Consider the following 25,158-nt stretch of genomic DNA (forward strand, 5'->3'; position numbering starts at 1 on the left):
TTATTGCTTTCCCAGTAATGTTCCAGCATCTGACGTTAAACACATCTGTCTAACATTTATTCATGATGGGTGCTTCTGTTGCTCAAATCCATCATTCTCTCTGTGAATAGAGTTGCATTTCTACAGATCTCATCTGTAATGTTGCCTGTAGTAATCTCCCTTGACATCGATAGGTTTAATCTCTATCGTGGAACATTATAGACAAAGCAATGAGAGCTCTACGAAGTCAAGCACGTGACAGACCCTCCACCACAAAAGCTGTGCAGTGCACCTTCAAATGTTCTGAACAGAATAAAAATGTGGATGTTTATTGTGTTGCAGACAGCTGTGTGGTAGATGGAATCACTCGCTCCCATAACGAGGTGTGGCGGCCCTCTCCCTGTAATGTGTGCATGTGCGACCGCGGGACCGCCCTGTGTGAGGAGGTCCAGTGTGAAGAGCTGGGGCCCTGTGAGCATACTGTCACCCCCCCTGGAGAATGCTGTCCCGTCTGCTCCAGCCAGCCAGCAGAGGGCGCCTCTGTGCAGGACAATACAGGTGAGAAGTGCCTCAGTGATGTCAAAGATACAGTGTGCTATGTCAGTCTGCTGTCATTATATACAGGAAAATTGAATAATTAAATCAGCACTTTCTTCACTGAGAGATCATTCTAAATGTTTTGACATCTATATACAAGTTACAGTATACTGAACACATTTAAATTAGGGTGCACGCTGTCATTTTGTCACTAGTAGTGTATAGATGGAGGTAGAGGTCATGTGGTACTGGCTCATTTTCACTTCCATCCAGAAGTCATTTTCATTTTGAAGGTGCTGGTTTGAGATTATGGATGCACCAGTTCCAATACTAGTATTGAATATCACCACAGATCCAGGACATTTTTCTGGTCACATGATATCAGTGCAGTGATATCCTGGTGGGGCCTTTAATATAATGTAATATCATGTGATGTAATGTAAAGAGTATTTAGTGGCTGATGAAGACCCAGGTCATCTCGTTATGTTTGTGCTGTTCTTCATCCAAACCTGTTCATGAATTACTTGCAGAATAAATAAATAACACTTACAACCATTTGATCCATGTTGTGATAACTGAGTTTATGGAGAAAAAATGCCATTCTTGGTACTGGTTCATATCTGGTATCTGTACTCACTAAAACCCAAAGTAAAGATATCGGGGCTGAACAATCTGGATCAGTACATTCCATTTCATTCGATTTCGATTCATTTGAGACACTATGAATACGTCAAGAAGGGAGTTTTAAAGTGAAAACATTTTCTACCTTGGACTCCTTGACATTCTTATACCTCTGTTACAATACAATAAATAAATCTCTGATAATATTTGATCAAATGTGTGTTGTTACTCACCCATCGGATGAGATTAGTGAAGAGCATTTGCAGTTACTTTATCACACATAATACAGTGAGGTTGAGTTGCTTTTTAAGATCAACATTGCTTTGATTGTATTAGATGATAAATAATCATAAATTCTTATGTTGTTATTATGAAATCATAATCTAATTCAGTTTTTGTGCTTCAGTTTCTGAAGACACCACATCTGAGAACTGCACCGTGGATGGTGAGGTGCACCTCCATAACTCCATCTGGAAGCCACAGCCGTGCCGTGTGTGCGTGTGTGACAGTGGGGTCACCCTGTGTGAGGATGTCCACTGTGAGGCTGTGACCGGCTGCACCGAGCTCATGACCCCCCCGGGAGACTGCTGCCCCGTGTGCAAAACCACCTACGCCAGTGTCAAGGCACACATAAGTACGGCCCGACACCCCCAATGTTTGCATTTGTTCAATCAATATGAACTCCTGTTGTCATGACACTGACTGGACACAGTCTGACCATATTGTCCAGTTAGAACTAGAAGTGGCAAAAACTAAAATGGGAAAAGTCTTTTTCAACAAAATGATATCACCTGTCATTCTAATGATGATATTATCATAGTCACAATGACTAATCCATGTTTTTGTTTTGTTTTTCACAGTGGTCGCTGGATTGAAGGTAAATGTACTCTGTGAATTTTATAAATGTGACACTTTAAAAAAAAAAACTAAAAAAAAACTTGCATTTAAAATGTGAATCTGTGCTTTTAGGGTCAGAAAGGTGAGCCTGGTGACATTCCTTATGTAAGTAATATGCGCCTTTATATAAATGTGTGTGTTTATACTTACAAAATACACTGAAATAAATACAAATCTATTGTTTGGTTATTTTGTCAGATTGTGGGCATCCCTGGACCTGTTGGCCCAATGGTAAGTCTGTACTGATATTACAACTTATATTGAATTATTGTATTCAATTATTACAATACTGATGTATATGTACATTTGTTCGTAACTACCAGTGTGTAAATGTACTTGACTCAAAACTGAACATGCTGAGTATTGTTGTACACTGACTTGGACACCAGATAGCGCCAAACATTCATGTTCAAGCACCACGAAGCTGCTGCTGCTGGACCCATCACGGGACCAGAGCCTTAAGAGAGAAGAAAGTACACTTACTGTGTTCATTTTAATATGTCAAATGTGGATTGGACAATCTTGAGAGAAATGTTTATGTGTAATTCAGGATTAGTATAAAAGTAGAAGTACTGTAGTGGATATGTTCAATATGTTGGATTTCACAATTTACATATTTTTTTTCACTTAGACACAGTTATAGCTAAGTTAATGTACAAAAGATATGAGTGACATCGTGTGTGTACTTCAGGGCCCCCCAGGAGCGCAGGGAAACACTGGACCAAGAGGATTCAAAGGCCGAAAGGTAGAGTATGTTCACAACACACACACATTGTAAGTACATATATAAATCAATCAATCACTTAAGCTTTACTTCAGACTCCAGTGGGTCCACATAGGACAAACATTATATATTATGCTTATAATAATATCTGGTACACAACCCAGTCTGTTTTCAAATGTCCAAATCTCAATGGATTCTATTATTATGATAATGTCCTAATTACATTCATCTTGTTCCTAGACTGATTACATTAAACTTTTAACCTCTACAGGGATTCCAAGGACCACCAGGTTTTGACGGAGAACCTGGCGTTCCAGGAAACCCAGGACAGCCCGGAGCTCCTGGTGAACATGGCCCACCTGGAGTGAGTTATTACCAACATGATAATACACATTATTTATCTTGTAGTAATTTTGTCTATAATAAATATTTAGGGTATAGCGGCTCAGATGGCATCAGGGTTCAATGAGAAGTCCAGTCTGAGTGGGATGGTGTCCGCTGCCAGGGTAAGACATGAGGACGAACTTTCTCCTCCTCAAACTCACTTTTAATTGAACTTGAAGGGTACGACTCATACTGTTTTGACGATAGTTGGAGCAGTGGGGGAGTGATGATGATGTTACACATATACTTTATTTGATGTTAAAATGTAATTGTAATATTTTAACCTCAAGTAAATAAAGTATAATATGTGTTTAAATAGAAATATAAACCATAACATTTTCCCTATTGGCTCAAATATCCTTTTTTAGGGTGAAGCTGGACCACGAGGACCCCCTGGACAGACCGGTACAGCTGTGCGTAGTGTATAATCTGTTATGACAAACAAGTGTGATCATCTCACAAATAAAAATAACTCTCATTTTGATGTGTGTCAGGGACCACCTGGAGGTCAGGGCATCCCAGGAGAGGCTGGAGATTCAGGACCAATGGTAACAACAGTGTCATGGTTAAAGTGATGATAATGATAACACAATGTTTCATGTTGTGTTGTTTTGTTCATCAGGGTGAACCAGGCCACAGAGGACCAGACGGACCTCCAGGGAAACCAGGCCCTGATGTAAGGCACACATCCTGTGTACTGATGTGTATTATGTTTTACACAATATACACCATCATCACTGCATAACATTTAGAATAAATAACTGAGAACTACTTTCATGGCATATTATGATACAGTATATTTGCTCTGTTTTTAGGGAGAATCTGGAGCTCCAGGTGTTACAGGAGACCCTGGCTTCCCAGGGTCTGTGGTAAGGTTCATTTCTTTTAGAGTTCTGACTTTTACATCCAAATGTATCAGAGAAAGATTCAAATACCTAGTACTGCTTTGTACTTTGTTGATTTAAAGTTATACTTTGTGTGTCCTTTAGGGGGCGAGAGGGTTCCCAGGTCTGCCTGGGCTTCCTGGACTCAAGGGTCATAAGGTCAGTCAGTAATAATGATAATAAGTAATAATAAGTAAGTAATCGTGCATCACAATAATCCTGTGTATAAAAAAGTAACATGTGATTGTCCTCAGGGACATGCAGGTTTGGTCGGTCCAAAGGGAGAGACAGGAGCCGTGGGACTCAAGGTAACTCTTAGAATGTACCTCATTATTTATTACCTGTTGGTATAATTTAGATATTTGAGCCAGTGACTTATGGAGAAAGTTAACACAATAAACTGTGTGTGTCCTTAAGCCAATGATGTTCATTATGTCACATGTTTCGGCTGCTAGCTGCAAGCCATCTTCAGAACAGTTCTGAAGATGGCTTGCAGCTAGCAGCCGAAACATGTCAACAAGGTAAATACACTTTACTGCATTGTCTTTAAAAAGAACCTAAGAAGTTAATGTGTGTGTCCTTAATGAAGTGACAGGACATGACTCCATTCAGTAATACTGGCATGAAATAAAATGAATCTGTAGTTAAAAATAAAATATATACATTTTATTTATTTTTTTACAAATTATGATCAAATCTTTGTGCGCTTATTTTGCAGGGCACGTCCGGTACCCCTGGTCAGATGGGACCCCCAGGTCCTCTGGTGAGGGTCACATTTATAGATATGGTATTATTACAGATAAAATACTTGAAGTTTAATGTGAATATTGTGTGTTGTGTGTTAGGGCCCAGCGGGGATGCAAGGAGAGAGAGGCCGAGCTGGACCCACCGGACCAGTGGTAAGACTCACAGCAACGGACAAAGAGTCTAGAAAACTCTTTTCCATTGGCCCCAGTCTGAAGCCCTGAGACTGACTTCAGTCCATATACAGATTGTAAAATATGAATTGTGTTTGTTCTTTAGGGTAAACGTGGCACACCTGGTCATGTGGGCAAACCTGGTCCTCTGGTAAGAACTCTCTCACTTTGGTCAAGATCCATTCAAAAGCACTGATGTGTTACTAATGACTCTGTGAACATCTGACTGTAGGGTCCCATAGGAATCCCTGGAATCCCTGGGTTTCCTGGAAATCCTGGAATGAAGGTAAAGTTTTAGTTGTGTCCATCTCATGGGGCTTTAACAATAGAATATGGAGTTTATCTTATGACCCTGGGACATTCTGTCCACCTGGCGCAGTTGAAATATTGTTTTTCAGTGCATTTTTCTTCAATGAAACTCAAGAAACACATTATTATCCCTCCCGCAGTCCTGCTGTGAGTGACAGGGAGATGTGACCAGCCACAGTCAAGTGTCAACACTCAAAATAAGGAGCGATATACAGCTCATGTGGACTGTGATCACATTTGTCCACCTCTCGAAGAGGCTCCAGCCATTTGTGTTGAGTGAATCTTCTCTGGACGTTTACAAACACAGTCTATTTTCTCTATTATCCACTGTTTGGTTGAACTTTAAACACACACATATTCACAGTGTTGGGACAGTGAAGTTCATGTGACTGAGCTCAGTGTGAGGCTGAACCAAACTCAGGACAGGCTTGATGGTCTCAGAGTCTTCTGGGCCGTTTTGACTGATGCTGTTTGTGTTTGTGGGTAAAGGGAGAGGCAGGACCCACCGGAGTGAGAGGCACAGCAGGACCACAGGGACCACGTGGAGATTCTGGCACTGCTGGACCTCCAGGACCATCAGGAAAACAGGTATTTGATCTACTTTAGTTGTTGTCAAAGTAATTGTGCCTTAAATGTAGCTCTGTTCATACATGTGTGTTGTGTGATGTCAGGGATCTATGGGACCTGATGGAGCTCCAGGATCTCGTGGACAAGCTGTAAGTTCACGTTTCATATTTAATAAACCCACACGCCTGGCAGCATTCCTGAAAATAATGACCCTTCTCCTTCCTCTCAGGGAGTGGCAGGTCTGGAGGGCCCCCCTGGTCTGCTGGGGCCCCCTGGTCCTCCTGGCCCCCAAGGGACCACTGGACTGGATGGACAGAAAGGACAACTGGTGAGATCTGTCACTGACACTTAAACACAAACATGTTGGACTCAGGTACACATCTGAGATCTACACTTGATGTCTGTAGAACATGTGTCTTTTTCATTGCAGTAACATAAAAGGTGTACAAAATACTATATCTGTGTACAAAATATCTGTGTACAAAATATCTGTGTACAAAATATCTGCGTACAAAATATCTGTGTACAAGGATATACTGGAACATGGTAGTGGTTTAGTGTTTACTGTGCCTTTCGTGTACTTTGCAAGTCAACTGTGTACATATCATGTCTGTATCAGTCAGCTTTTGTGAAGTCACTTGTTGATTATCTTCTGACAGGGAGACCCAGGGGTGCCTGGGTTGAAGGGAGAGCCAGGTCTCAAAGGAGAAAGTGTAAGTTGCTTCTGCACATTAAAAACCTTCAGTTCATTTGAGTTACTTCTCTTTATACATGACATGTGTGGTGTTATTGTCACAGGGAGACCACGGTACTCAGGGGCCACTTGGGCCCATGGGAGACGAGGGAAAGAGAGGCCCAAGAGGAGATGCCGGAGCCATCGGGGCCCCTGGACCTCCAGGAGAAGCTGTAAGATCCCGTCATACACACAATATGTCTATTAGCAATAGTCATTTTGTGTTCTTCCTGTAGTACTGTGTACTCTACTTCACTGTCTGGTCACTGTTCAAAACAGCAGCAAAGAGAAAGTTTGATGAATTTGCAAAGGGAGCAGTGAATGTGAGAAGAAGAGGCTGAGGAGGCTCACTGGTTCTACTGCTGCGGCAGAAATGGAGCAAAGGAATTTATAACTGAAACACCAGGAAAAGATCACATTCTATAAATTGGTTTATTTAACTGATTTAGAAATGAATCGTGGCAAAAACAATGCTTCTATCACATGTTTATTACATGAACAATCTTGTGTTTTTAGGGTGCTCCTGGAAACCGAGGCTTCCCTGGAGCTGACGGTCTACCAGGTCCCAAGGTCAGTGCACATCTCAAATGTTTACTGTGTGATTTATGGAAACTGTTAACTGTTTGTGTTTATGTTTGTGTTTGTGTTTGTGTCTGTGTCTGTGTTTGTGTTTGTGTTTGTGTTTGTGTTTTGTGTTGGTGTTTATGTTTATGTTTGTGTTTGTGTTTGTGTCTGTGTCTGTTTGTGTTTGTGTTGGTGTGGTGTTGTGTGTTTTTGTCTGTGTCTGTTTGTTTGGTGTCTGTGTTGTGTTGTGTTGTGTTTTGTGTTTGTGTTTGTGTTGGTGTTTATGTTTATGTTTGTGTTTGTGTTTGTGTCTGTGTCGGTTTGTGTTTGTGTTGGTGTCGGTGTTTGTGTCTGTGTCTGTTTGTGTTGGTGTTTATGTTTATGTTTGTGTTTGTGTCTGTGTCGGTTTGTGTTTGTGTTGGTGTCGGTGTTTGTGTTTTTGTCTGTGTCTGTTTGTGTTGGTGTTTGTGTTTGTGTCTGTTTGTGTTTGTGTTGGTGTTTATGTTTGTGTTTGTGTCTGTTTGTGTTTGTGTTGGTGTTTATGTTTTTGTTTGTGTTTGTGTCTGTGTCGGTTTGTGTTTGTGTTGGTGTCGGTGTCGGTGTTTGTGTTTGCGTGTGTCACAGGGGGCACAGGGAGAGAGAGGACTGCCCGGCTCTCTTGGAGCCAAAGGACTTCCAGGAGACCCAGGACGCAATGGAGAGCCCGGCCTAACAGGAGCTCGGGTTAGTTTTGGTTCATTTTCATTACTATTTTAAAATGGGCTAGTGTTGTTGACTCGAGGGCATTTCAGAGTGTGTTTGTGTAACGCTCACAGGGTCTTTCAGGACTGATTGGAGCGCAGGGATCAGAGGGAAAACAAGGCCCTGTGGTATGTAAAGAAATGAAACATTTGTATGTTTGTAGTTCTTTTTTGTATGTTCAGAATGATTCAGATATTCTGTCCGCCAGGGCTCAGTTGGAGATGATGGAAAACAAGGTCCAGCAGGCTCCACGGGTACGAGAGGAGGGACCGGTCCAATGGGTCTACCTGGGCCAAGAGGACCTGCAGTGAGTTGATATATGTATTATAAGACACCTTTGAGTGTTTCTCCTCAGAAACCCATTCAGAAGTCAAGAAATGATGACTGTCCTTGGCATATTTCATATTGTCCACGTTGTTCATTGTACATTCTCCAGTATCTTAAGCTCCATAATTGTTTTACTGTGATGTGTCAACCTGTTGAAGCTGCACTATGGTTTCTGTAGAGTTTCTGCCACCTGCTTTTCTCATGGAGATCTGATTGTTTTGTAAAATTCCCTTCACCAATAAAGTTACATATAGAGCTTCAATTCTGCTCATTTGTCCTTTCAAAAAAGAACTTGTTTGAGACACAGCCTGAATGCATTGATGTCCTTGTGCTTTCAGGGTGACCCGGGTAAAACTGGAGAGGCTGGAAGTCCTGGGCCTCCTGGACAAAGGGTACAAGATCTTTATGGTTTGAATTATAAAATCACAAGTTCTTTATAGTATTTATATGACATTCTATTTTTTTTAGGGTGTGAATGGTAAAGATGGAGAAACAGGAGCTGCAGGTCCTCCAGGTCCTGCTGTGAGTATCATCTTATACTTACAGTATGTCTGTATGAAAACTCTTACAGGGACATTTTTTACAATTGTAATATTTTTGTCCAGGGCCCGGCTGGAAAGAGAGGGGAGCAGGGACCACAAGGACTCAACGGCTTTCAGGTTAAACCCAATAATGTTCATTTTCAGTGTAAAATGGTTTACACAGTTCCTCCAAGTAATGGTCACAATTTCATAAAATAATTGAAATAACACCAGATCTTTTCAAATTATTTACAGATTATATCATCTTTTTTCAGGGCTTACCAGGACCTGCAGGCCCCCCAGGAGAATTAGGGAAACCTGGTACTGAAGTAAGTAGCCTCTAGAGTATTTCTCTAGTGAAGATTTGTGTTTGTAATAAAACATGTGTGGCTTGTGCAGGGTTTGGCTGGTGAGGCTGGAGCCATGGGCGCCACCGGGCCTCGAGTAAGATACAGTATTACCATGTTTATTTTGTTTATTTAAAGATCTTTGTACTACAAGCGCAAGCAAAGTTGTCTATCCTCGTCCTTGCAGGGAGAGCGAGGGCCTCCTGGAGAAAGAGGTGAGGTTGGACCAAATGGACTGCTTGGACCTAAGGGCGGTCCTGGAGCTCCAGGACCTGATGGACCAAAGGTACAACACTATAATAACTATAATGTGGGATATAATCAATAATAAATCCACATAGGTAATTGTTAGACTGTGTGTTTCAGGGCGCTGCAGGAGCCAAAGGAGCAGTTGGAGAGCTCGGTCCTCAAGGGCTTATGGGAATGCCTGGAGAGAGGGGCATCCCAGGACCAGCAGGACCCAAGGGAGAAGCTGTAAGTCCATGAATAGACAAAAAATATCTTCACATTTCAATGAATGAACAGAATGTAGCACCCACAATCAATCTGTTCAACAGGGAAGTATTGGAGAGGCAGGACTTGAAGGCAAAGCTGGAGCTGATGGACCGAGGGTGAGTTCAGTCAGTTTGTAGTAAACTAAAATATACATCATGCTCAAGAGATTGTGAATTTTGTATTTCATCTTTAGGGTCTTGCCGGTTCGGTGGGACCTCCTGGACCTGGAGGACCCAATGGAGAGAAGGTGAGGCCCTGACTGTCCCCCTGATCAGTGACTGTCTCCTGGACTCAGTGTTGAGCTCAAACTTCTGTGTTTCAGGGAGAGACTGGACCTCCAGGACCTACCGGCCGACGAGGGACCAGAGGAATCGCTGTCAGTAAAACGTCATATCTGTACATATCAATAATTACTTACACAACTAGAATTGTTGATAAACTTGATTTTGGTTGAACAGGGTTCCACTGGAGACCCCGGTCCTACTGGCCCTGCTGGATTTCCTGGACCTCAAGTAAGAGATAAGATCATTTAAATAATAATAGTAATGAAAACAGTTCAGACTGATGTGTGGTGTTTTTGCAGGGACCTGATGGTCAGCCTGGAGTGAAAGGAGAGACTGGAGAGCCTGGTCTGAAAGGAGAGGCAGGATCACCAGGCCCTCAGGGGACTGCTGGTAAACCGGGTGAACAGGTCTGTACATGTAATGTCACTCACTGTGTGCATGTTTGAATATGTGATCCTGAAGGGGTGCTGTATTTAGGGCCCAGGGGGGGTGACTGGACTGAAGGGGGCCCGAGGGACTCAGGGACAGACTGTGAGTACCATTATTCAAAACATTCAAACACACATTACAGTTTACTGTTTTTTATTGATTGCACGTTAGTAAATCCTCAAATTAACAGATAATTCTCATGACAGGGTGCTCCTGGATTCCCAGGATTGCCGGGAGGTATTGGGCCTGCAGGTGCTCTTGTGAGTTAATTTGTTTCATTTACTTGTTTTTATTCATTACTTAAAAAAACATTCTAATTTGAAGCCAATAGGCTGCTTTGTAATTCATACAGAGACTGTAACCACTGTGCCAAACCCACAGCCATTTTGTGACACACGTTTGTTGATTTGTATTAGATATTATAATTATATCATACTTTTTGTCCATGTCTCATATGTTGTTGTCAACTTTGAAATGTAAGGTGTATGTTTAAGATGAAAACTAGACTTTTACAATATGATAACGCCCATGTGTGCTCACTGTTGTGTGTTGTGTCCAGGGTGCTGTGGGAGCGGATGGGCCTTTAGGTGCCCCTGGTAAACGAGGCCCTCCAGGCATACATGGAGAGAATGGAGGTCCAGGACGTCAAGGAGAGAGAGGCCCGCCGGGACCCGCTGGAGCTCCAGGAGAGAAGGGAGAGTCTGGGGAGGACGGCCCTCCGGTATGATCTAGTCTAAAACAGATTTTGACCATCACAGAGGCATGTTCCTTATTCTGGACTTGTATGTTAGGGCCCAGATGGACCCCCAGGGCCCGCTGGAACTGCAGGTCAGAGGGGTGTGGTGGGCATCCCAGGAGCCAGAGGAGAGAGAGGCATGATGGGACTGCCAGGCCCCGCTGTAAGTATCGACATTCAGAACACATGCAGGACCTAAGACAGTGAGGTCAGTCAGTTAATGGGTGATCTAATGTTTTTGGTTTTCAGGGGGCTCCAGGAAAACCAGGAAGTTCTGGAACTCCAGGCTCCATGGGCCCTGCCGGAGGAGTGGGTTTACCAGGAGCCACAGGCCCACGAGGAGAGCCAGGTCCTGAGGTTAGGAAAAGGGTTTCTTCAGATCTTTCACCTGTTATTAAAGGACTTGTTTATTTGAGAGATGTGATATTTTCAGGGCGTTGTTGGTGCAGAAGGTGGCCCCGGTAAAGATGGTCTTCTAGGAGCCAGGGTAAGACACGCCACTTATTTAAAATCAGTGAACAATGTGCAGTAATGCACAAGCTTACATTGTTTAACAATTTGCTGATTACCAGGGAGACAAAGGGAACCCTGGTCCAGAGGGACTGCCAGGTCCTGGGGGGTCTCCAGGAACTGAGGGGCCTGTGGGACTGACCGGGGGCCCAGGAGAGAGAGGCCCTGATGTGAGTGTGCACAAGAAGAACTCATTCAAAACAAATCTTTACTTGAATGTTTAACATTGTCAAATGTTTTTTTGAATGTTTATCATTGTTTATCACCAGGGTGACAAAGGACCCCCAGGACCACCTGGGGCTGATGGAATTCGAGGCAAAGTGGTGGGTGCTTGAGTCTCATTTCCAGGCAGATGATTGCTGTGTCATATATTTGATGATTATTACTTGGACACTTGCAGGGACCTCAAGGACCTCAGGGAGAGAAGGGCACAGTGGGAGACCCAGGGGAGAGAGGTCAGAAGGGCCACAGAGGTTTTACCGGGCTCCATGGATTACCTGGATCTACAGTGAGTATCACAGAGTCTAGCTGACGTTCTTGTATCTGGATGCTTTTAGCCAGAAATCTCCTTGTTTATTTTAGGGTCAACCTGGAGATGATGGAACCAGAGGAATAGTTGGACCTGCTGGGCCCAGGGTAAGTTCAGTGCTGTTTATGAAATGTGAACAAAAGTGAATTTCATGCAGTAAATGCCTCTGTCTTTCACAGGGTCCCCCAGGAGTCACAGGCCCCCCTGGAAAGGAAGGAAAGCAGGGACAGCCAGGTCCCATGGGTGCTCCTGGAAGCAGAGGATCTCCAGGAGATCTTGGAGCTCAGGTAAGGTCACACTTAAAATAAAGCTTTCTTAAAATTACCATATTGCATATTACCATAATAATCCTCATTATTTGCACCTGATTCATGTATTAGAGATTTTACCAATCCCTTCTCCATTTCCACCTCAGGGTCCACCTGGTGAGCCAGGCCCCCCAGGTCCCCCTGGCCCCCCTGGCCCCCCCACATCAGCTGTAGACGACCTGTATGCATCTCCTCTGGACTATGATGGGACAGAGGGCATGGCTGCAGCTGAGGCATACGTAGAGGCTCCAGTGAAGGCTGCACTTGCCGCACTCCCCGAGATCAACAAAGACGAGGCCCTGCCCAATCACAAGCCCCCCCCCACAGGAGTCCACGCCTCCCTGAAGACCCTGAGCGGGCACCTGGAGAACCTGCGCAGCCCCGATGGCAGCAAAACCAACCCCGCCAAGACCTGCCAGGACATCAGGCAGTGCTACCCCAACAAAGCCAGCGGTGAGCCCAGGCAGCTGCTTAATACAAATCAAATAAATAACACAGACACTTTTACACTTTCACTTTTCAAACTGTCTTGTTTAACAGGTGAGTACTGGATTGATCCAAACCAAGGCAGCGCAAAGGACGCCATCAAAGTCTTCTGTAACATGGAGAGTGGAGAGACATGTGTGTCCCCTCAGTCTGCCAGTGTCCCCCGCAAAGTGTGGTGGACCAAGTCTGTCCCAACTGCCAGCAAGCCTGTGTGGTTTGGAGCTCAGATCAACAATGGAGATAAGGTTGGTTTGTACAGCTCTTAATGACTCTTTTAAAAACGAGAGTAAACATAAATGTACATGATTATTTTTTTCAGTTGACCTACGGAAACCCGGAAGAGCCTCCTAACGTGGTGGCCGTGCAGCTGAAGCTTCTGCAGCTCCTGTCCAGAGAGGCCCACCAGAACCTGACCTACCACTGCAGGAACAGTTTGGCCTACAAAGACGGGAAGACCTCCAAACTCAAGTGGTCCATGGTGCTCAAGGGCTCCAATGGCCAGGAGCTGAGGGCACAGGGCCCCCCTACGCTCAGATACTCAGTCACAGAGGACGGCTGTGCGGTGAGGAAGACTCTACTACGAGGCTTGTTGAAGATTTGTATAGACTAACAGTGGCCACAGTGTTTTTTATGTACACACCCGTTCCACATAATCCTAGAATCTCATTTATTAAGATTGAGTTGCATTTGATGTATACTGCCCCGAAATGGAAATGTATTAAGTCCATTTAATGCAACATGGACTTTGAAGAACTTTAGACCATGTTCCACAGTGTTCCCTCACCATTATTTTACTCAAAGTTGTATTTTGAGTGATCATGCATCTTTAATCCTGTAATATCCTGCTTCTGAGGCTTGAGCGCTCAGAAAAAACCTACCCACTATCTCCGCCCACTGCTCTGCACTTTGTGATTATTAAAAACACCGATATGTTGGAAGGAAGAAGTCAATAGACATGTCTGACAGTTTTAGTTAGTTCATTATTTCAATTTACAATAAACAAAAGGTATTTACTAAGTATGTTATATTTTTATTCTAAATACCCAGTAAAAAGAATAATATATAACATATATACCGTATTTTTTGAGTATAAGTCACACCAGCCAAAAAATGCAAATTGAAAAAAAAAAAAAACATATATAACTCATACTTATATATGAAATTTATTTTATAAAATGACAGACCAGGAACCGACATTTCCTGTGTAAAGTCAAGTTGTAGTAATAAGAATAGAAGAGAGAACAACAGACTGTTAACGTCACATATTTCACAGTTCTTCAGATAAACTATAACATAAACAACAGAACAGAACAAGTTTACCAAACTCTCCATCTCACTCCAAATCACTAAATCCATTCAATTCTTCATCCTCAGTGTCACTTCTGAACAACTCGGTCTCGACCTCCGGAGGTAAACAGAGCGTTGCTTCCTCTTTTGTGTCGCTGTCGTCAGACTCAGCATCAGTTCCAGCTAGAATTATTGGGTCTTTCTGAATCCTGACAGGATGGTTTCAGTGTCACTGAAGTCCAGACTTTGTCCATCCATCCAGTGACTTCAGGAAAGTTTCATGGTGCATCCTCCCGATGTCACAAGTTTCTCTCTCACTCCAAACTTTCATTCTGCTGCGTGATTACAGTCGTCAGTCCTCTTTATAAGTTTGTTTAAATGTTAAATTGTTCAGTGGTGCAGAAGTAATGGTGCGATCGACTGACACGATACAGACAGAACAGAGGCTCTTTCTGCAGGAGACATGTGCAGTAGAGTGAAGTGACAGTGGTACAGGAGGAACAGGAGCAGCAGATACTCACACACAAGACTAGAACCTCTCCACACTTCACTCTGAATGTTTTAATATATAAGTGGAAAAAGTGTGACTTATAGTCTGAAAAATACGGTATATATCACATGTATCATAACTATATCTTTGTCTTGTGTCTCAGACTGCAAACGGCGCGTGGAGTAAAACAGTTGTGGAGTACAGGACTCAGAAGTCGGTGAGACTGCCCATCGTGGACATCGCCCCCATGGACATTGGCCGGAACGACCAGGAGTTTGGCCTGGACATTGGACCTGTCTGCTTCTCATAGGACACCAGAGAACATGGGGAGACGTGGACACAAACACTAAAATGAATGCCCTGCGTGATGAAGAGACAGGGGACATTCCAATGAGACGTAAATGTTCTAAAAATCCCGGAGCTGGTCAGATATTATTTATTCTGTCGACATTGGAGAGGATGAGTGAGAAGATGACATGATGGTGCTACACTTCTATATAGGTTTTATGAAATACTGTGTAAAATTGAAGTTTCTTAAAGTTTCTTAATGATTTCTGTAACCCCCAGAGGCCAAGCAGGGCAAACGTATGGCAATATCTGTAATAAAGTTCATAGGAATAAAGTCAAGCTTGAATTAAGTTATTCTCTCAGAGTCACTTGTAAATGCGACGTATCACTGTAAATGGGAACTCTTGTTTTTGTTGTGGATGTTTAATAAATGATTATTTGGTACCACTGTGCTGTTTGACCAATCCCATACATTTGAAATAATCAAAGTGCACTATGGAACCTTTTAAGAAGTGTGCCACTTACTGCTGGTCTTCATGGAGATGTTGTTACTATGCCTTATATGTATTTATTTATCTTACACTTGTTCAGTTACATGTGTTTTTATTGTTCAAAAACTCTCAGAAAACACACATCTGAACAGCCTCTCCTCAGATCTGACCCATAACTAACTCTGGCGACATTTTTTGCTTGTCTCTATGGAGATAGAGCAGTTTAATGCCATACTGTGGATGGCTCCAAGCAGCATAATAATCTCTCCATGGAGACAAGTGCACCATAACCCAGAAATGTACATAGTGCGTCTTCAAAGGTGTGTAGCTTTTCTGGTGGGGGGTCCATGACCTGTTTGTTTCCTTGGAGATGTTACTGCTTGGTCTTGATTATTCTGCAGTATGGAAATAAACTTGATGATCACAATGAAGACCAGGGCTGGTATCACGAAGAAGTTGCCAATAAAATACATACCTCAATACACAGGCCACGATACTATACATATCTCCATACAGTGAACTTTTGATGATATATTTCAAATCAATTTGACATGGTTCAACAAAAAAATAAAGGTTAAATCACAGCTGTGACAATAGAAGTCTTTGTTAAACCACTTCTTGTGCAAAGTTAATAGAAAACAACATTTTACTCATGAATAAGTTTTCTTCAACTAAACAAGCTACAAAACTGTAGCTGTAACCAAATTATTTAGTAAAATATACCAAAAAACACTCTTGGCGATATATTGATACAACAGTCCCTGATATCGATACTGCATCATCACATGAAATTATATGATATATTGATATTTGGATATTTTTGTACACCCGTAATGGGCATGGACATGTTAATGGTCAAATCTATGGAGAAGTGAGGTAACATGGTCAAAATTCATGTTTTTCAAGGTATTTTTGAGCTCAAAAACATCTGTAATTGAATAAATTCTGAGGCAGATATACTGTGGAACATTCCATACAACATAATAACATCTCCATGGAAACAAGTAACAGACCCTTCACCTCAGAAATGACATAGTGCAGCATTAAGTTGAAGATATATGCATATTAACATTATAAGACAATTCAAGGGGAATTCAACGAGGGGTGAAAAATTTAATAAACAAAGTGTCCACCAGGGGGAGACATTACAAAGATAATTACTCAAGTGACATATTTGTTAGTGTACTTAGCATCAAATTGAGCTGGGTAGGTTCTCCAGCTGATGTGAAGAGCTGGGCGTTTTGCTTACATTAGTGAAACAATGTCTCCTGCTCGGCGTCCGAACCCTGTGCAGGGAGACTCAGAGAAGTGGACTGGAGCAGGAAGGGCTGGCCCTGAGAGGTCAGAGGTCAGCGAGCACATGTTTCTGGTCCACGCCTGGCCCGGTCACTTCCTGCTCACCCACTGCACATGAGAGCTCTATTTTAGAACGAGACGCTATTTTCACTGTGGAAAATGTACCGAAGCACAGCCAGAGGTGCAGAAAAGAAGCACACTTTTATTTAGGATTTTTAGTCTGTGACAAAAAGAGCCAGTGACAGTTCTATAAGGTCACCACATTCATACATACAACACAAATGTAGAGTGACCATACATCTCTGTTTACCCCAGACAGTCCAAGTTTTGAGCCTGTGTCCCCTGTCCCAGCACATTTATACAAAACCACTGATTTGTCCCACTTTTATACAAAAATGTCCCAGGTGTCCCTATTTTTGACCAATCTGATCCCTGCCAAGAGTAAAAAGAAACATAAACTGTCATTTGTTTAGGTAAAACACAGAAAAAACTGCTTAAACATGACCAAAACACAAAGAAAATGTGACTATACTGACTCACATTAGTGCAGAACAATTTTTCTTAGTGACACACTCACTTTCACTGAGATATGGTGAGTGAAGTGTCTTGCTCAAGGACACAACAATAGCTCAATTCTTTGAGCTGCTACAGACCTCATTGAGTTTCAGTATTACCGGCAGAAAGTTTATGGGCCCAGTCAAGCAGAAGTAAACAGCAAGGCCAAAAATTCAAGTTAATGCATCTGATATAAAAATGTATTCAACAGATACATATGTACTCTAGTTTATGAAACTGTTGACCTTTTTTCTGTACCATTTTTGGTTCTAAAGTTCCATCCGTTTTAAACAGACCATGAATGAAACATGGAACAAAAATTATTTCCCAAATTTCAAAGACCTGCAAATCATGTCAATAAATGGATGTATTTCATCATATCTTGTGTTATTCCATCTTTGAACTGCTGATGAAGGTACATGATTTTTCAAAAAAAAAAAAAAAAAAAGTATTTAAAATGATTTGCTTGGAAGGACTGACATATTTTATAGAAATAGTTTCCTTTCATTTTGAAGTAATATTAAAGTATTCGAAAGAAAAAAGCTGACAAATGATGTAAAATCATGCACCTTCTACTTGCTTGAACAATTTTCCCTCCGTTACTTTTCCCTCCGTTACCATGACCTTTCTTAATAAAAAATCTCATTAGTCAAAAAGTAAGAGGTTTTTCAACCTAATCTTGTACCATATGGTAGAAAACTATATGAAGCAAATATTCAAACCAGTTTGTTAAGGATATGTAAGTGAGAACCAAGAGTTATCACTGTTTGGATTTATTGCCCAAAAAGTGCTGCATATTTCATTCCCTCCGTTACCGACATGAGTTTTTAAATTTTTTGTCAACAACTTGAAAGAATATCACAGGTTTAACTTTACCCTGTTGGAGTGTAACTCTTTCCTACATTCTGATACTTTACTTATTTCAATAGTCCCTCTAGTTTCTGAATAAGAACTATTTGAATGTCAAAAATCTGCCCCTGCCTCCGTTACCACTTGACCGGACCTATATCTATATTGTTCATCAAAATCAACACACAAAAAGGCCACAGGTGTAATAAGTAACTTTTCTGAAGGAGGATCCACTGCCTGCTTGTCTCCATGGAGATGTTATTGTACTGCCTGAACTGTTACACAGTACATCATGAAGCTCATCTGTTTCATGATGATCTTCAGCCACATGATGTTATGATCAGTGAACATTTGACATGGAAATCCCACGTAGATGATGTCCAGATGAACTGATCACAGTAACAGCTGCCTTACATAAGGCAACAGAGTCATTAAACAGGTGGACTTTCTAACTCTTATATAATTTATTGATTGTTCCATATTTGACCTGTTGTACCGAAGTTTGGGCTTGTAAAACTCATGTTAATCTAGTTTTCCTTTTACAGAAAAGAGCTGTCAGGATCATCAGTGGAAGTGGAGACAGAGACTCAGCAAAGCCAGTATTTATACAATTAAAAATACTGAAATTCAATGAACAGGTAGAACATCATATTTGAAAAAAACATGTATAAAGTAAATCGGCAGATCTTGCCCACCAGTCTCCAAAGAAAATGGCAAAAGGAGAAATTCAATTTGTCAACTGGACAAAAGTTTATTTGGTAGAATACGTTTCGCAGCTCATCCAAGATGCTTCTTCAAATAATTTCCTATTGCCATATGCATTCTACCTGGACACCTGGGACTGAGGGATTTTACTCACTCCAAAGAAACTGTACAAAGAGAGAAATTCATTATAATTTGAAAGGAAGTGAAATCTTAAAAAAATAAATACATAAATAAAAACATAAATAAAAATAAATACATAAATAAAAACAGGTTCAGCAATGGAAAAAAAATATTTCAGTCAAAGGTATGAACTTATGAAAGAGTCTAAATGAAAAACTCAAACATGATCTCCTAAAAAAACCTGAAGTCTGAACTGTCCTTTTGTGTTAATGAACCAGTATTATATATTGTGTGTCATGTAAATAAGTTGCTTATAAATGTAGTTTGTAGACTTTGTGAAAAGAGACAGATATAATTAAGTGTAAACTTCTTTCTGCTCCTTTTCATTCACATGGATGCATGAAAATAATTATAATTCATCTTTCATGAATGAAACAAATAAAAAAATGAAATGAAAAATTAGTTTCTGTGGAGGTCCAGTTTGTGGAGAAATGTGACGATTCTTCTCACTGTAAAACTGCATGTTTTAAAGAAATGCAACACATGTAATTGACTACATACTGATATAAAAGTTGAATGCCATACTGCGGAACATTCACAACAAAGGGGAGTGTTAAAATCGACTCTCACAGAATCAATGTGAACATTTTCTCAGGGTTTAAATGAGTCCAATCTGTTCTAGAGTTAATTTAACATCTAATAACACTGGACCAAAGTTCCTGTTTAACCCTGAAATCAAGAGTTATATTAATGTTTTGAAAGGAAACACTTTGTAGAGTTATCCTGATTTAGCTAAACAACACACAGAGGTGTTTTATTGTTACACTTTATTTTTATTTTTTTAAGATGAAATTCAGAACAAAACTGGTTCAAACTGGACTTCTCTCACGGGAGTTTGAAGTGGTGGTGAGAGGAGCTAAATTAACACTAAGGGAAGTTGAATTAACTTCAGCCATATCAACACTGGCAAATAACCCCAACTCCAACCCCCATTTAACTTTCAAGTAGTTTAAATAACAATTTTTATGTTAAAACAACTCTGATATACATTTATATATATTAGGGCCCGGCACGTTAACGCGTTGATTTTGCGTTAACTAATTAATTCATTATCGTTGATAATTATTTTAACGCTGTTAACGCAGTTTTTATTATTCATTTATTTATTTATTTTTATTGTAAACATCTATTGCTCAATGACTTTATGTTGAAAAAGTCCAAAGTGAGCGTTTCTTTAACTTTGTCGTCTTTTCTTAACACTTTTTTCACTTTTTTCTGACCACGTGAGATGCAACATGTCTAAGCCTCCGTGAGCCGCGGGGCTCCGGCTCCTATCCAGGTCGCACCAGTCGTGGGCTCTGAACTTCCGCGGGCCCCGGTCTTTCTAGAGTTAACACTCCAACAGGGTAAAGTTAAAGTTGTGATATTCTTTCAAGTTGTTGACAAAAAATAAAATAAAAACTCATGTCGGTAACGGAGGGAATGAAATATCCATTTTTTGAGCAATAAATCCAAACAGTGATAACTCTTGGTTCTCACTTCCATATCCTTAACAAACTGGTTTGAATATTTGCTTCATATAGTTTTCTACCATATGGTACAAGATTAGGTTGAAAAACCTCTTACTTTTTGACTCATGAGATTTTTTATTAAGAAAGGTCATGGTAACAGAGGGAAAAGTAACGGAGGGAAAATTGTGTAAACAAGTAGAAGGTGCATGATTTTACATCATTTGTCAACTTTTTTCTTCCGAAAACTTTAATATTACTTAAAAAAAAAAAGGAAACAATTTCTATAAAATATGTCAGTCCTTCCAAGCAAATTTTTATCATTTTAAATACTTTTTTTAATTTTTTTTATCATGTACCTTCATCAACAGTTCAAAGATGGAATAACACAAGATATGATGAAATACATCCATTTATTTACATGATTTGCAGGTCTTTGAAATTTGGGAAATAATTTTTGTTCCATGTTTCATACATGGTCTGTTTAAAACCTATGGAACTTTAGAACCAAAAATGGTAAGTAAGTAAGTCTTATTTAGATTATATCTATTTTATTTAGATTAGATCTTATTTATTTATATAGCGCTTTAACAGACATTTTCTGTCTCCAAAGATGCTTTACAGAGCATTATTCAGCATTATTCGACCATGACTATCAACTGTTTATGGAGACCTACGTAGCATGTTGGGTTGATGGGGGAAACCGGAGCGCCCGGAGGAAACCCATCCAGACACGGGGAGAAACATGCAAAAATCTATAAATCGTGATTAATCACAATTAATTGCATGTTATACCCAAAACCAATTAATGAATTAAAAAGTATATATACTCTTTATATATAAAGAGTATATTGCACTTTTATTGGAAATGTAAATGGAAGAACCGAACATTTGTTGTGCAAACAGCATTTCTTTCACAGGGGAACCCTTCAAGGTATACATTTAAGGCACAAGAAAAAATATTGAATGGACGATTGTACTACTAATATATTAACTGAATAATTTTTATGCCGTGAGTAATGAGCACAACACTAGTAATAATTTCTAGATCAGTGTTATAAACTTGGACTGATATTTCTTGGGAAACAAAGGGTTAATATAATGGAATGGAAATGGACCAATCAAATTTTTTTCCCCAATGGTATCTGGGTAAATCAGTAACTCTTCCTGCAGCACTGAACTAAAGAAACAAGCTCAGCTCAGAGTGCACGGCTGGTTTGGCCATAGCCGGAGCGCGCGGCCAAGCCCGCGGCTGAACTCGCGGCCGGAGCCGCGGACATGTTGCATCTCACATGGTCAGAAAAAAGTGAAAAAAAGTGTAAAGAAAAGACGTCAAACTTAAAGAAACGCTCACGGTGGACTTTTTCAAAATAAAAGCCAGTGAGAAAAACAGACGTTTACAATAAAATAAATAATAAAAACTGCGTTAATGGCATTAAAATAATTGTCGGCGTTAATGACTTAATTAGTTAACGCAAAGTTAACGCGTTAACGTGCCCGGCCCTATATATATATATATATATATATATATATATATATATATATATATATATATATATATATATATATATATATATATATATATACACTTCAGCAGCAGTGATCCTAGATGTGTTGGGCTATAAGAGCAACCATGGGAGCCATGCGATAGCCATGGCAAAGACGGTTAGAGGCTAAAATCAAGGAGGTGCGGAGAGAAGTGAGCCAACTGTCAGAGGCCCAGAAAGGTGCAATGAAAAAGCAAGTGCCCAAGAGGTACAACCAGTTGCCCATACCTGAAGCACTCGAAACTGCCAAACAAAGGCTCCAAGCCTTGGCCAGCCGCCTAAAGAGGTACACACGAGATAACGAGGCCAGACGAATAAACCGGCTGTTCGCAACACAACCGGTGAAAGTGTACGCTCAGTGGCAGGGTAATAACACCAGAGCAGACCCACCAAGGCTGGAGACTGAGAGGTACTGGAAAGGCATATGGGAAAGGGAGGCATCACATAACACCGATGCACAGTGGCTGGTGGATCTGAGAGAAGACCACAGCAACCTCCCTGAACAGAATCCAGTCACCATCACAGTGGCAGACATCCAGGGAAGAGTCTCAGGTATGAAAAACTGGACCGCACCGGGCCCTGACATGATCCATCCATGCGTACTGGCTAAAGAAGCTCACTGCCCTCCACGAGCGCCTGGCAGCACAAATGAACCAGCTGCTAAGGGATGGGACTCACCCTGAATGGTTAACCCAAGGGCGTACGATCCTGATCCTAAAGGATCCTTCAAAGGGTGCAGTCCCATCCAACTATCGGCCAATAACCTGTCTCTCCACAACATGGAAGCTCATGTCAGGCATCATTGCGGCTAAGATAAGTGGGCACATGAATCAATACATGAGTGCAGCACAGAAGGGTATTGGCAAAAACACCAGGGGAGCCAAACACCAACTCCTGGTTGACCGAACAGTCGCCTGCGACTGCAGAACCCGTAAGACCAACCTGTGCACTGCCTGGATTGATTACAAGAAAGCCTATGACTCAATGCCACACACATGGATCACTGAGTGCTTGAAGCTGTACAATATCAACAGGACTCTAAGGGCGTTCATTGCGAACTCGATGCGGTTGTGGAAAACCACCCTTGAAGCCAAGGGGAAGCCACTTGCACATGTGTCCATCAAATGTGGCATATACCAAGGAGACTCACTGTCCCCACTACTGTTCTGCATAGGCCTGAACCCTCTCAGCCAAATAATCGACCACACTGGCTATGGATACCGACTCAGAAACGGGGCCACCATCAGTCACCTCCTCTACATGGATGACATCAAGCTGTACGCTAAGAGTGAGCGAGACATCGACTCACTGATCCACACCACAAGGATCTACAGTACAGACATTGGGATGTCATTCGGGCTTGAGAAATGTAGCAGGATGGTGACAAAGAGAGGGAAGGTAGTCCACACAGAGGGGGTGTCACTCCCAGAGGGAACAATAGCAGACGTTGAGGACAGTTACAAGTACCTTGGTATCCCACAAGCAAATGGCAACCTCGAAGAGGCAACAAGAAAAGCGGCTATGGCCAAATACCTGCAAAGAGTGAGGCAAGTCCTTAGAAGCCAGCTCAATGGCAAGAACAAGGTGCAGGCAATCAACAGCTATGCCCTGCCAGTGATCAGATACCCTGCAGGGATTGTAAGCTGGCCAAAGGAGGAGATACAGACCACAGATGTTAAGACACGAAAGCTCCTGACCATGCATGGAGGGTTCCATCCCAAATCCAGCACCCTGAGACTGTACGCAGGCCGGAAGAAAGGGGGCCGAGGACTAGTGAGTGTGGGAACCACTGTCCAGGATGAAACATCCAAGCTCCTTGAGTACATCAAGGACAAGGCCCCGGCAGATGAGGTGCTCAGAGAATGTCTCAGACAGTGGGGTCCAGAAGAAGAGGTGCTGGAGGGACCATCATGGCAGGACAAACCCCTACATGGGGCGTACCACCGGAGCATAACTGAAGTGGCTGATATCAAGAAATCCTACCAATGGCTTGAGAGGGCTGGTCTGAAGGACAGCACAGAGGCACTGATCCTGGCTGCTCAGGAGCAGGCCCTGGGCACTCGAGCAATAGAGGCCCAGATCTACCACACCAGACAAGACCCACGGTGTAGACTGTGCAAAGAGGCTCCTGAGACAGTCCAGCACATAACTGCAGGGTGTAAGATGCTGGCAGGGAAAGCATACATGGAGCGACATAACCAAGTGGCGGGCATAGTGTACAGAAACATCTGTGCAGAGTTCGGGCTGGAGACCCCAGGATCAAGGTGGGAAACACCTCCAGAGGTTGTGGAGAATGACCGAGCCAAGATCCTGTGGGACTTCCAGATACAGACTGACAGAATGGTGATGGCGAACCAACCAGACATAGTGGTGGTGGATAAGAAACAGAGCAGAGCCGTGGTGGTTGACATCGCAATACCAAGCGATGGTAATATCAGGAAAAAGGAACACGAGAAGCTAGAGAAATACCAGGGGCTCAAGGAAGAGCTGGAGAGAGCCTGGAAAGTAAAGGCATCAGTGGTGCCTGTGGTGATCGGAGCACTCGGGGCTGTAACCCCCAAACTGGAAGAGTGGCTACAACAGATACCGGGAAAAACAATGGACATCTCAGTCCAGAAAAGTGCAGTACTGGGAACAGCAAAGATACTGCACAGAACTCTCAAGCTCCCAGGCCTCTGGTAGAGGACCCGAGCTGAATGAGGGTGAGAGAGACCTACCACCGTGGAAGGTGAGAAACACATTTATATATATATATATATATATATATATATATGGCTGGTTTTACACATGAGGACTCTAGTATGTGCGTGTGGACTCTAGTATGTACGTGAGGACTCTAGTATGTGCGTGTGGACTCTGGTGTATGTGAGTGAGGACTCTGGTGTGTGTGCGTGAGGACTCTAGTATGTGCATGTGGACTCTGGTGTATGTGCGTGAGGACTCTAGTATGTGCGTGAGGACTCTAGTATGTGCGTGTGGACTCTGGTGTGTGTGCGTGAGGACTCTAGTATGTGCGTGTGGACTCTAGTATGTGCGTGAGGACTCTAGTATGTGCGTGTGGACTCTGGTGTATGTGAGTGAAGACTCTGGTGTGTGTGTGTGAGAACTCTGGTGTGTGTGTGGACTCTGGTGTGTGTGGACTCTGGTGTGTGTGTGTGTGTGTGTGTGTGTGTGAGGACTCTGGTGTGTGTGT

The 25,158-nt window shown here is 42.0% G+C and overlaps 1 protein-coding gene across 1 annotated transcript in view; it reads left to right on the plus strand.

The window, feature by feature from the left end:
* The window catches only part of col5a2b (collagen, type V, alpha 2b), a 32,943-nt gene extending 17,614 nt beyond the window's left edge, over window positions 1-15,329 (plus strand). The window contains exons 2-55 of the mRNA XM_055166532.1: window positions 322-537; window positions 1,544-1,771; window positions 1,998-2,014; window positions 2,107-2,139; window positions 2,233-2,265; window positions 2,726-2,779; window positions 3,030-3,122; window positions 3,193-3,264; window positions 3,511-3,555; window positions 3,637-3,690; window positions 3,765-3,818; window positions 3,958-4,011; window positions 4,132-4,185; window positions 4,281-4,334; window positions 4,745-4,789; window positions 4,872-4,925; window positions 5,050-5,094; window positions 5,176-5,229; window positions 5,742-5,840; window positions 5,924-5,968; window positions 6,049-6,147; window positions 6,479-6,532; window positions 6,618-6,725; window positions 7,069-7,122; window positions 7,741-7,839; window positions 7,932-7,985; window positions 8,066-8,164; window positions 8,523-8,576; window positions 8,653-8,706; window positions 8,790-8,843; window positions 8,981-9,034; window positions 9,105-9,149; window positions 9,240-9,338; window positions 9,419-9,526; window positions 9,610-9,663; window positions 9,741-9,794; window positions 9,870-9,923; window positions 10,006-10,059; window positions 10,131-10,238; window positions 10,309-10,362; window positions 10,467-10,520; window positions 10,820-10,981; window positions 11,052-11,159; window positions 11,246-11,353; window positions 11,430-11,483; window positions 11,569-11,676; window positions 11,776-11,829; window positions 11,907-12,014; window positions 12,089-12,142; window positions 12,215-12,322; window positions 12,451-12,796; window positions 12,884-13,074; window positions 13,149-13,391; window positions 14,770-15,329. Coding sequence (XP_055022507.1) covers window positions 322-537; window positions 1,544-1,771; window positions 1,998-2,014; window positions 2,107-2,139; window positions 2,233-2,265; window positions 2,726-2,779; window positions 3,030-3,122; window positions 3,193-3,264; window positions 3,511-3,555; window positions 3,637-3,690; window positions 3,765-3,818; window positions 3,958-4,011; window positions 4,132-4,185; window positions 4,281-4,334; window positions 4,745-4,789; window positions 4,872-4,925; window positions 5,050-5,094; window positions 5,176-5,229; window positions 5,742-5,840; window positions 5,924-5,968; window positions 6,049-6,147; window positions 6,479-6,532; window positions 6,618-6,725; window positions 7,069-7,122; window positions 7,741-7,839; window positions 7,932-7,985; window positions 8,066-8,164; window positions 8,523-8,576; window positions 8,653-8,706; window positions 8,790-8,843; window positions 8,981-9,034; window positions 9,105-9,149; window positions 9,240-9,338; window positions 9,419-9,526; window positions 9,610-9,663; window positions 9,741-9,794; window positions 9,870-9,923; window positions 10,006-10,059; window positions 10,131-10,238; window positions 10,309-10,362; window positions 10,467-10,520; window positions 10,820-10,981; window positions 11,052-11,159; window positions 11,246-11,353; window positions 11,430-11,483; window positions 11,569-11,676; window positions 11,776-11,829; window positions 11,907-12,014; window positions 12,089-12,142; window positions 12,215-12,322; window positions 12,451-12,796; window positions 12,884-13,074; window positions 13,149-13,391; window positions 14,770-14,916 — 4,661 coding nt within the window. The 3' untranslated portion in view covers window positions 14,917-15,329. The remainder of the gene's footprint in view (window positions 1-321; window positions 538-1,543; window positions 1,772-1,997; window positions 2,015-2,106; window positions 2,140-2,232; window positions 2,266-2,725; window positions 2,780-3,029; window positions 3,123-3,192; window positions 3,265-3,510; window positions 3,556-3,636; window positions 3,691-3,764; window positions 3,819-3,957; window positions 4,012-4,131; window positions 4,186-4,280; window positions 4,335-4,744; window positions 4,790-4,871; window positions 4,926-5,049; window positions 5,095-5,175; window positions 5,230-5,741; window positions 5,841-5,923; window positions 5,969-6,048; window positions 6,148-6,478; window positions 6,533-6,617; window positions 6,726-7,068; window positions 7,123-7,740; window positions 7,840-7,931; window positions 7,986-8,065; window positions 8,165-8,522; window positions 8,577-8,652; window positions 8,707-8,789; window positions 8,844-8,980; window positions 9,035-9,104; window positions 9,150-9,239; window positions 9,339-9,418; window positions 9,527-9,609; window positions 9,664-9,740; window positions 9,795-9,869; window positions 9,924-10,005; window positions 10,060-10,130; window positions 10,239-10,308; window positions 10,363-10,466; window positions 10,521-10,819; window positions 10,982-11,051; window positions 11,160-11,245; window positions 11,354-11,429; window positions 11,484-11,568; window positions 11,677-11,775; window positions 11,830-11,906; window positions 12,015-12,088; window positions 12,143-12,214; window positions 12,323-12,450; window positions 12,797-12,883; window positions 13,075-13,148; window positions 13,392-14,769) is intronic.
* Window positions 15,330-25,158: the final 9,829 nt, after the last annotated feature.

Source organism: Boleophthalmus pectinirostris, unplaced genomic scaffold (assembly GCF_026225935.1).
Source record: "Boleophthalmus pectinirostris isolate CB_2022bp ecotype Guang Dong unplaced genomic scaffold, ASM2622593v1 HiC_scaffold_11, whole genome shotgun sequence".
In the NCBI taxonomy this organism is placed as follows: Eukaryota; Metazoa; Chordata; class Actinopteri; order Gobiiformes; family Gobiidae; genus Boleophthalmus; species Boleophthalmus pectinirostris.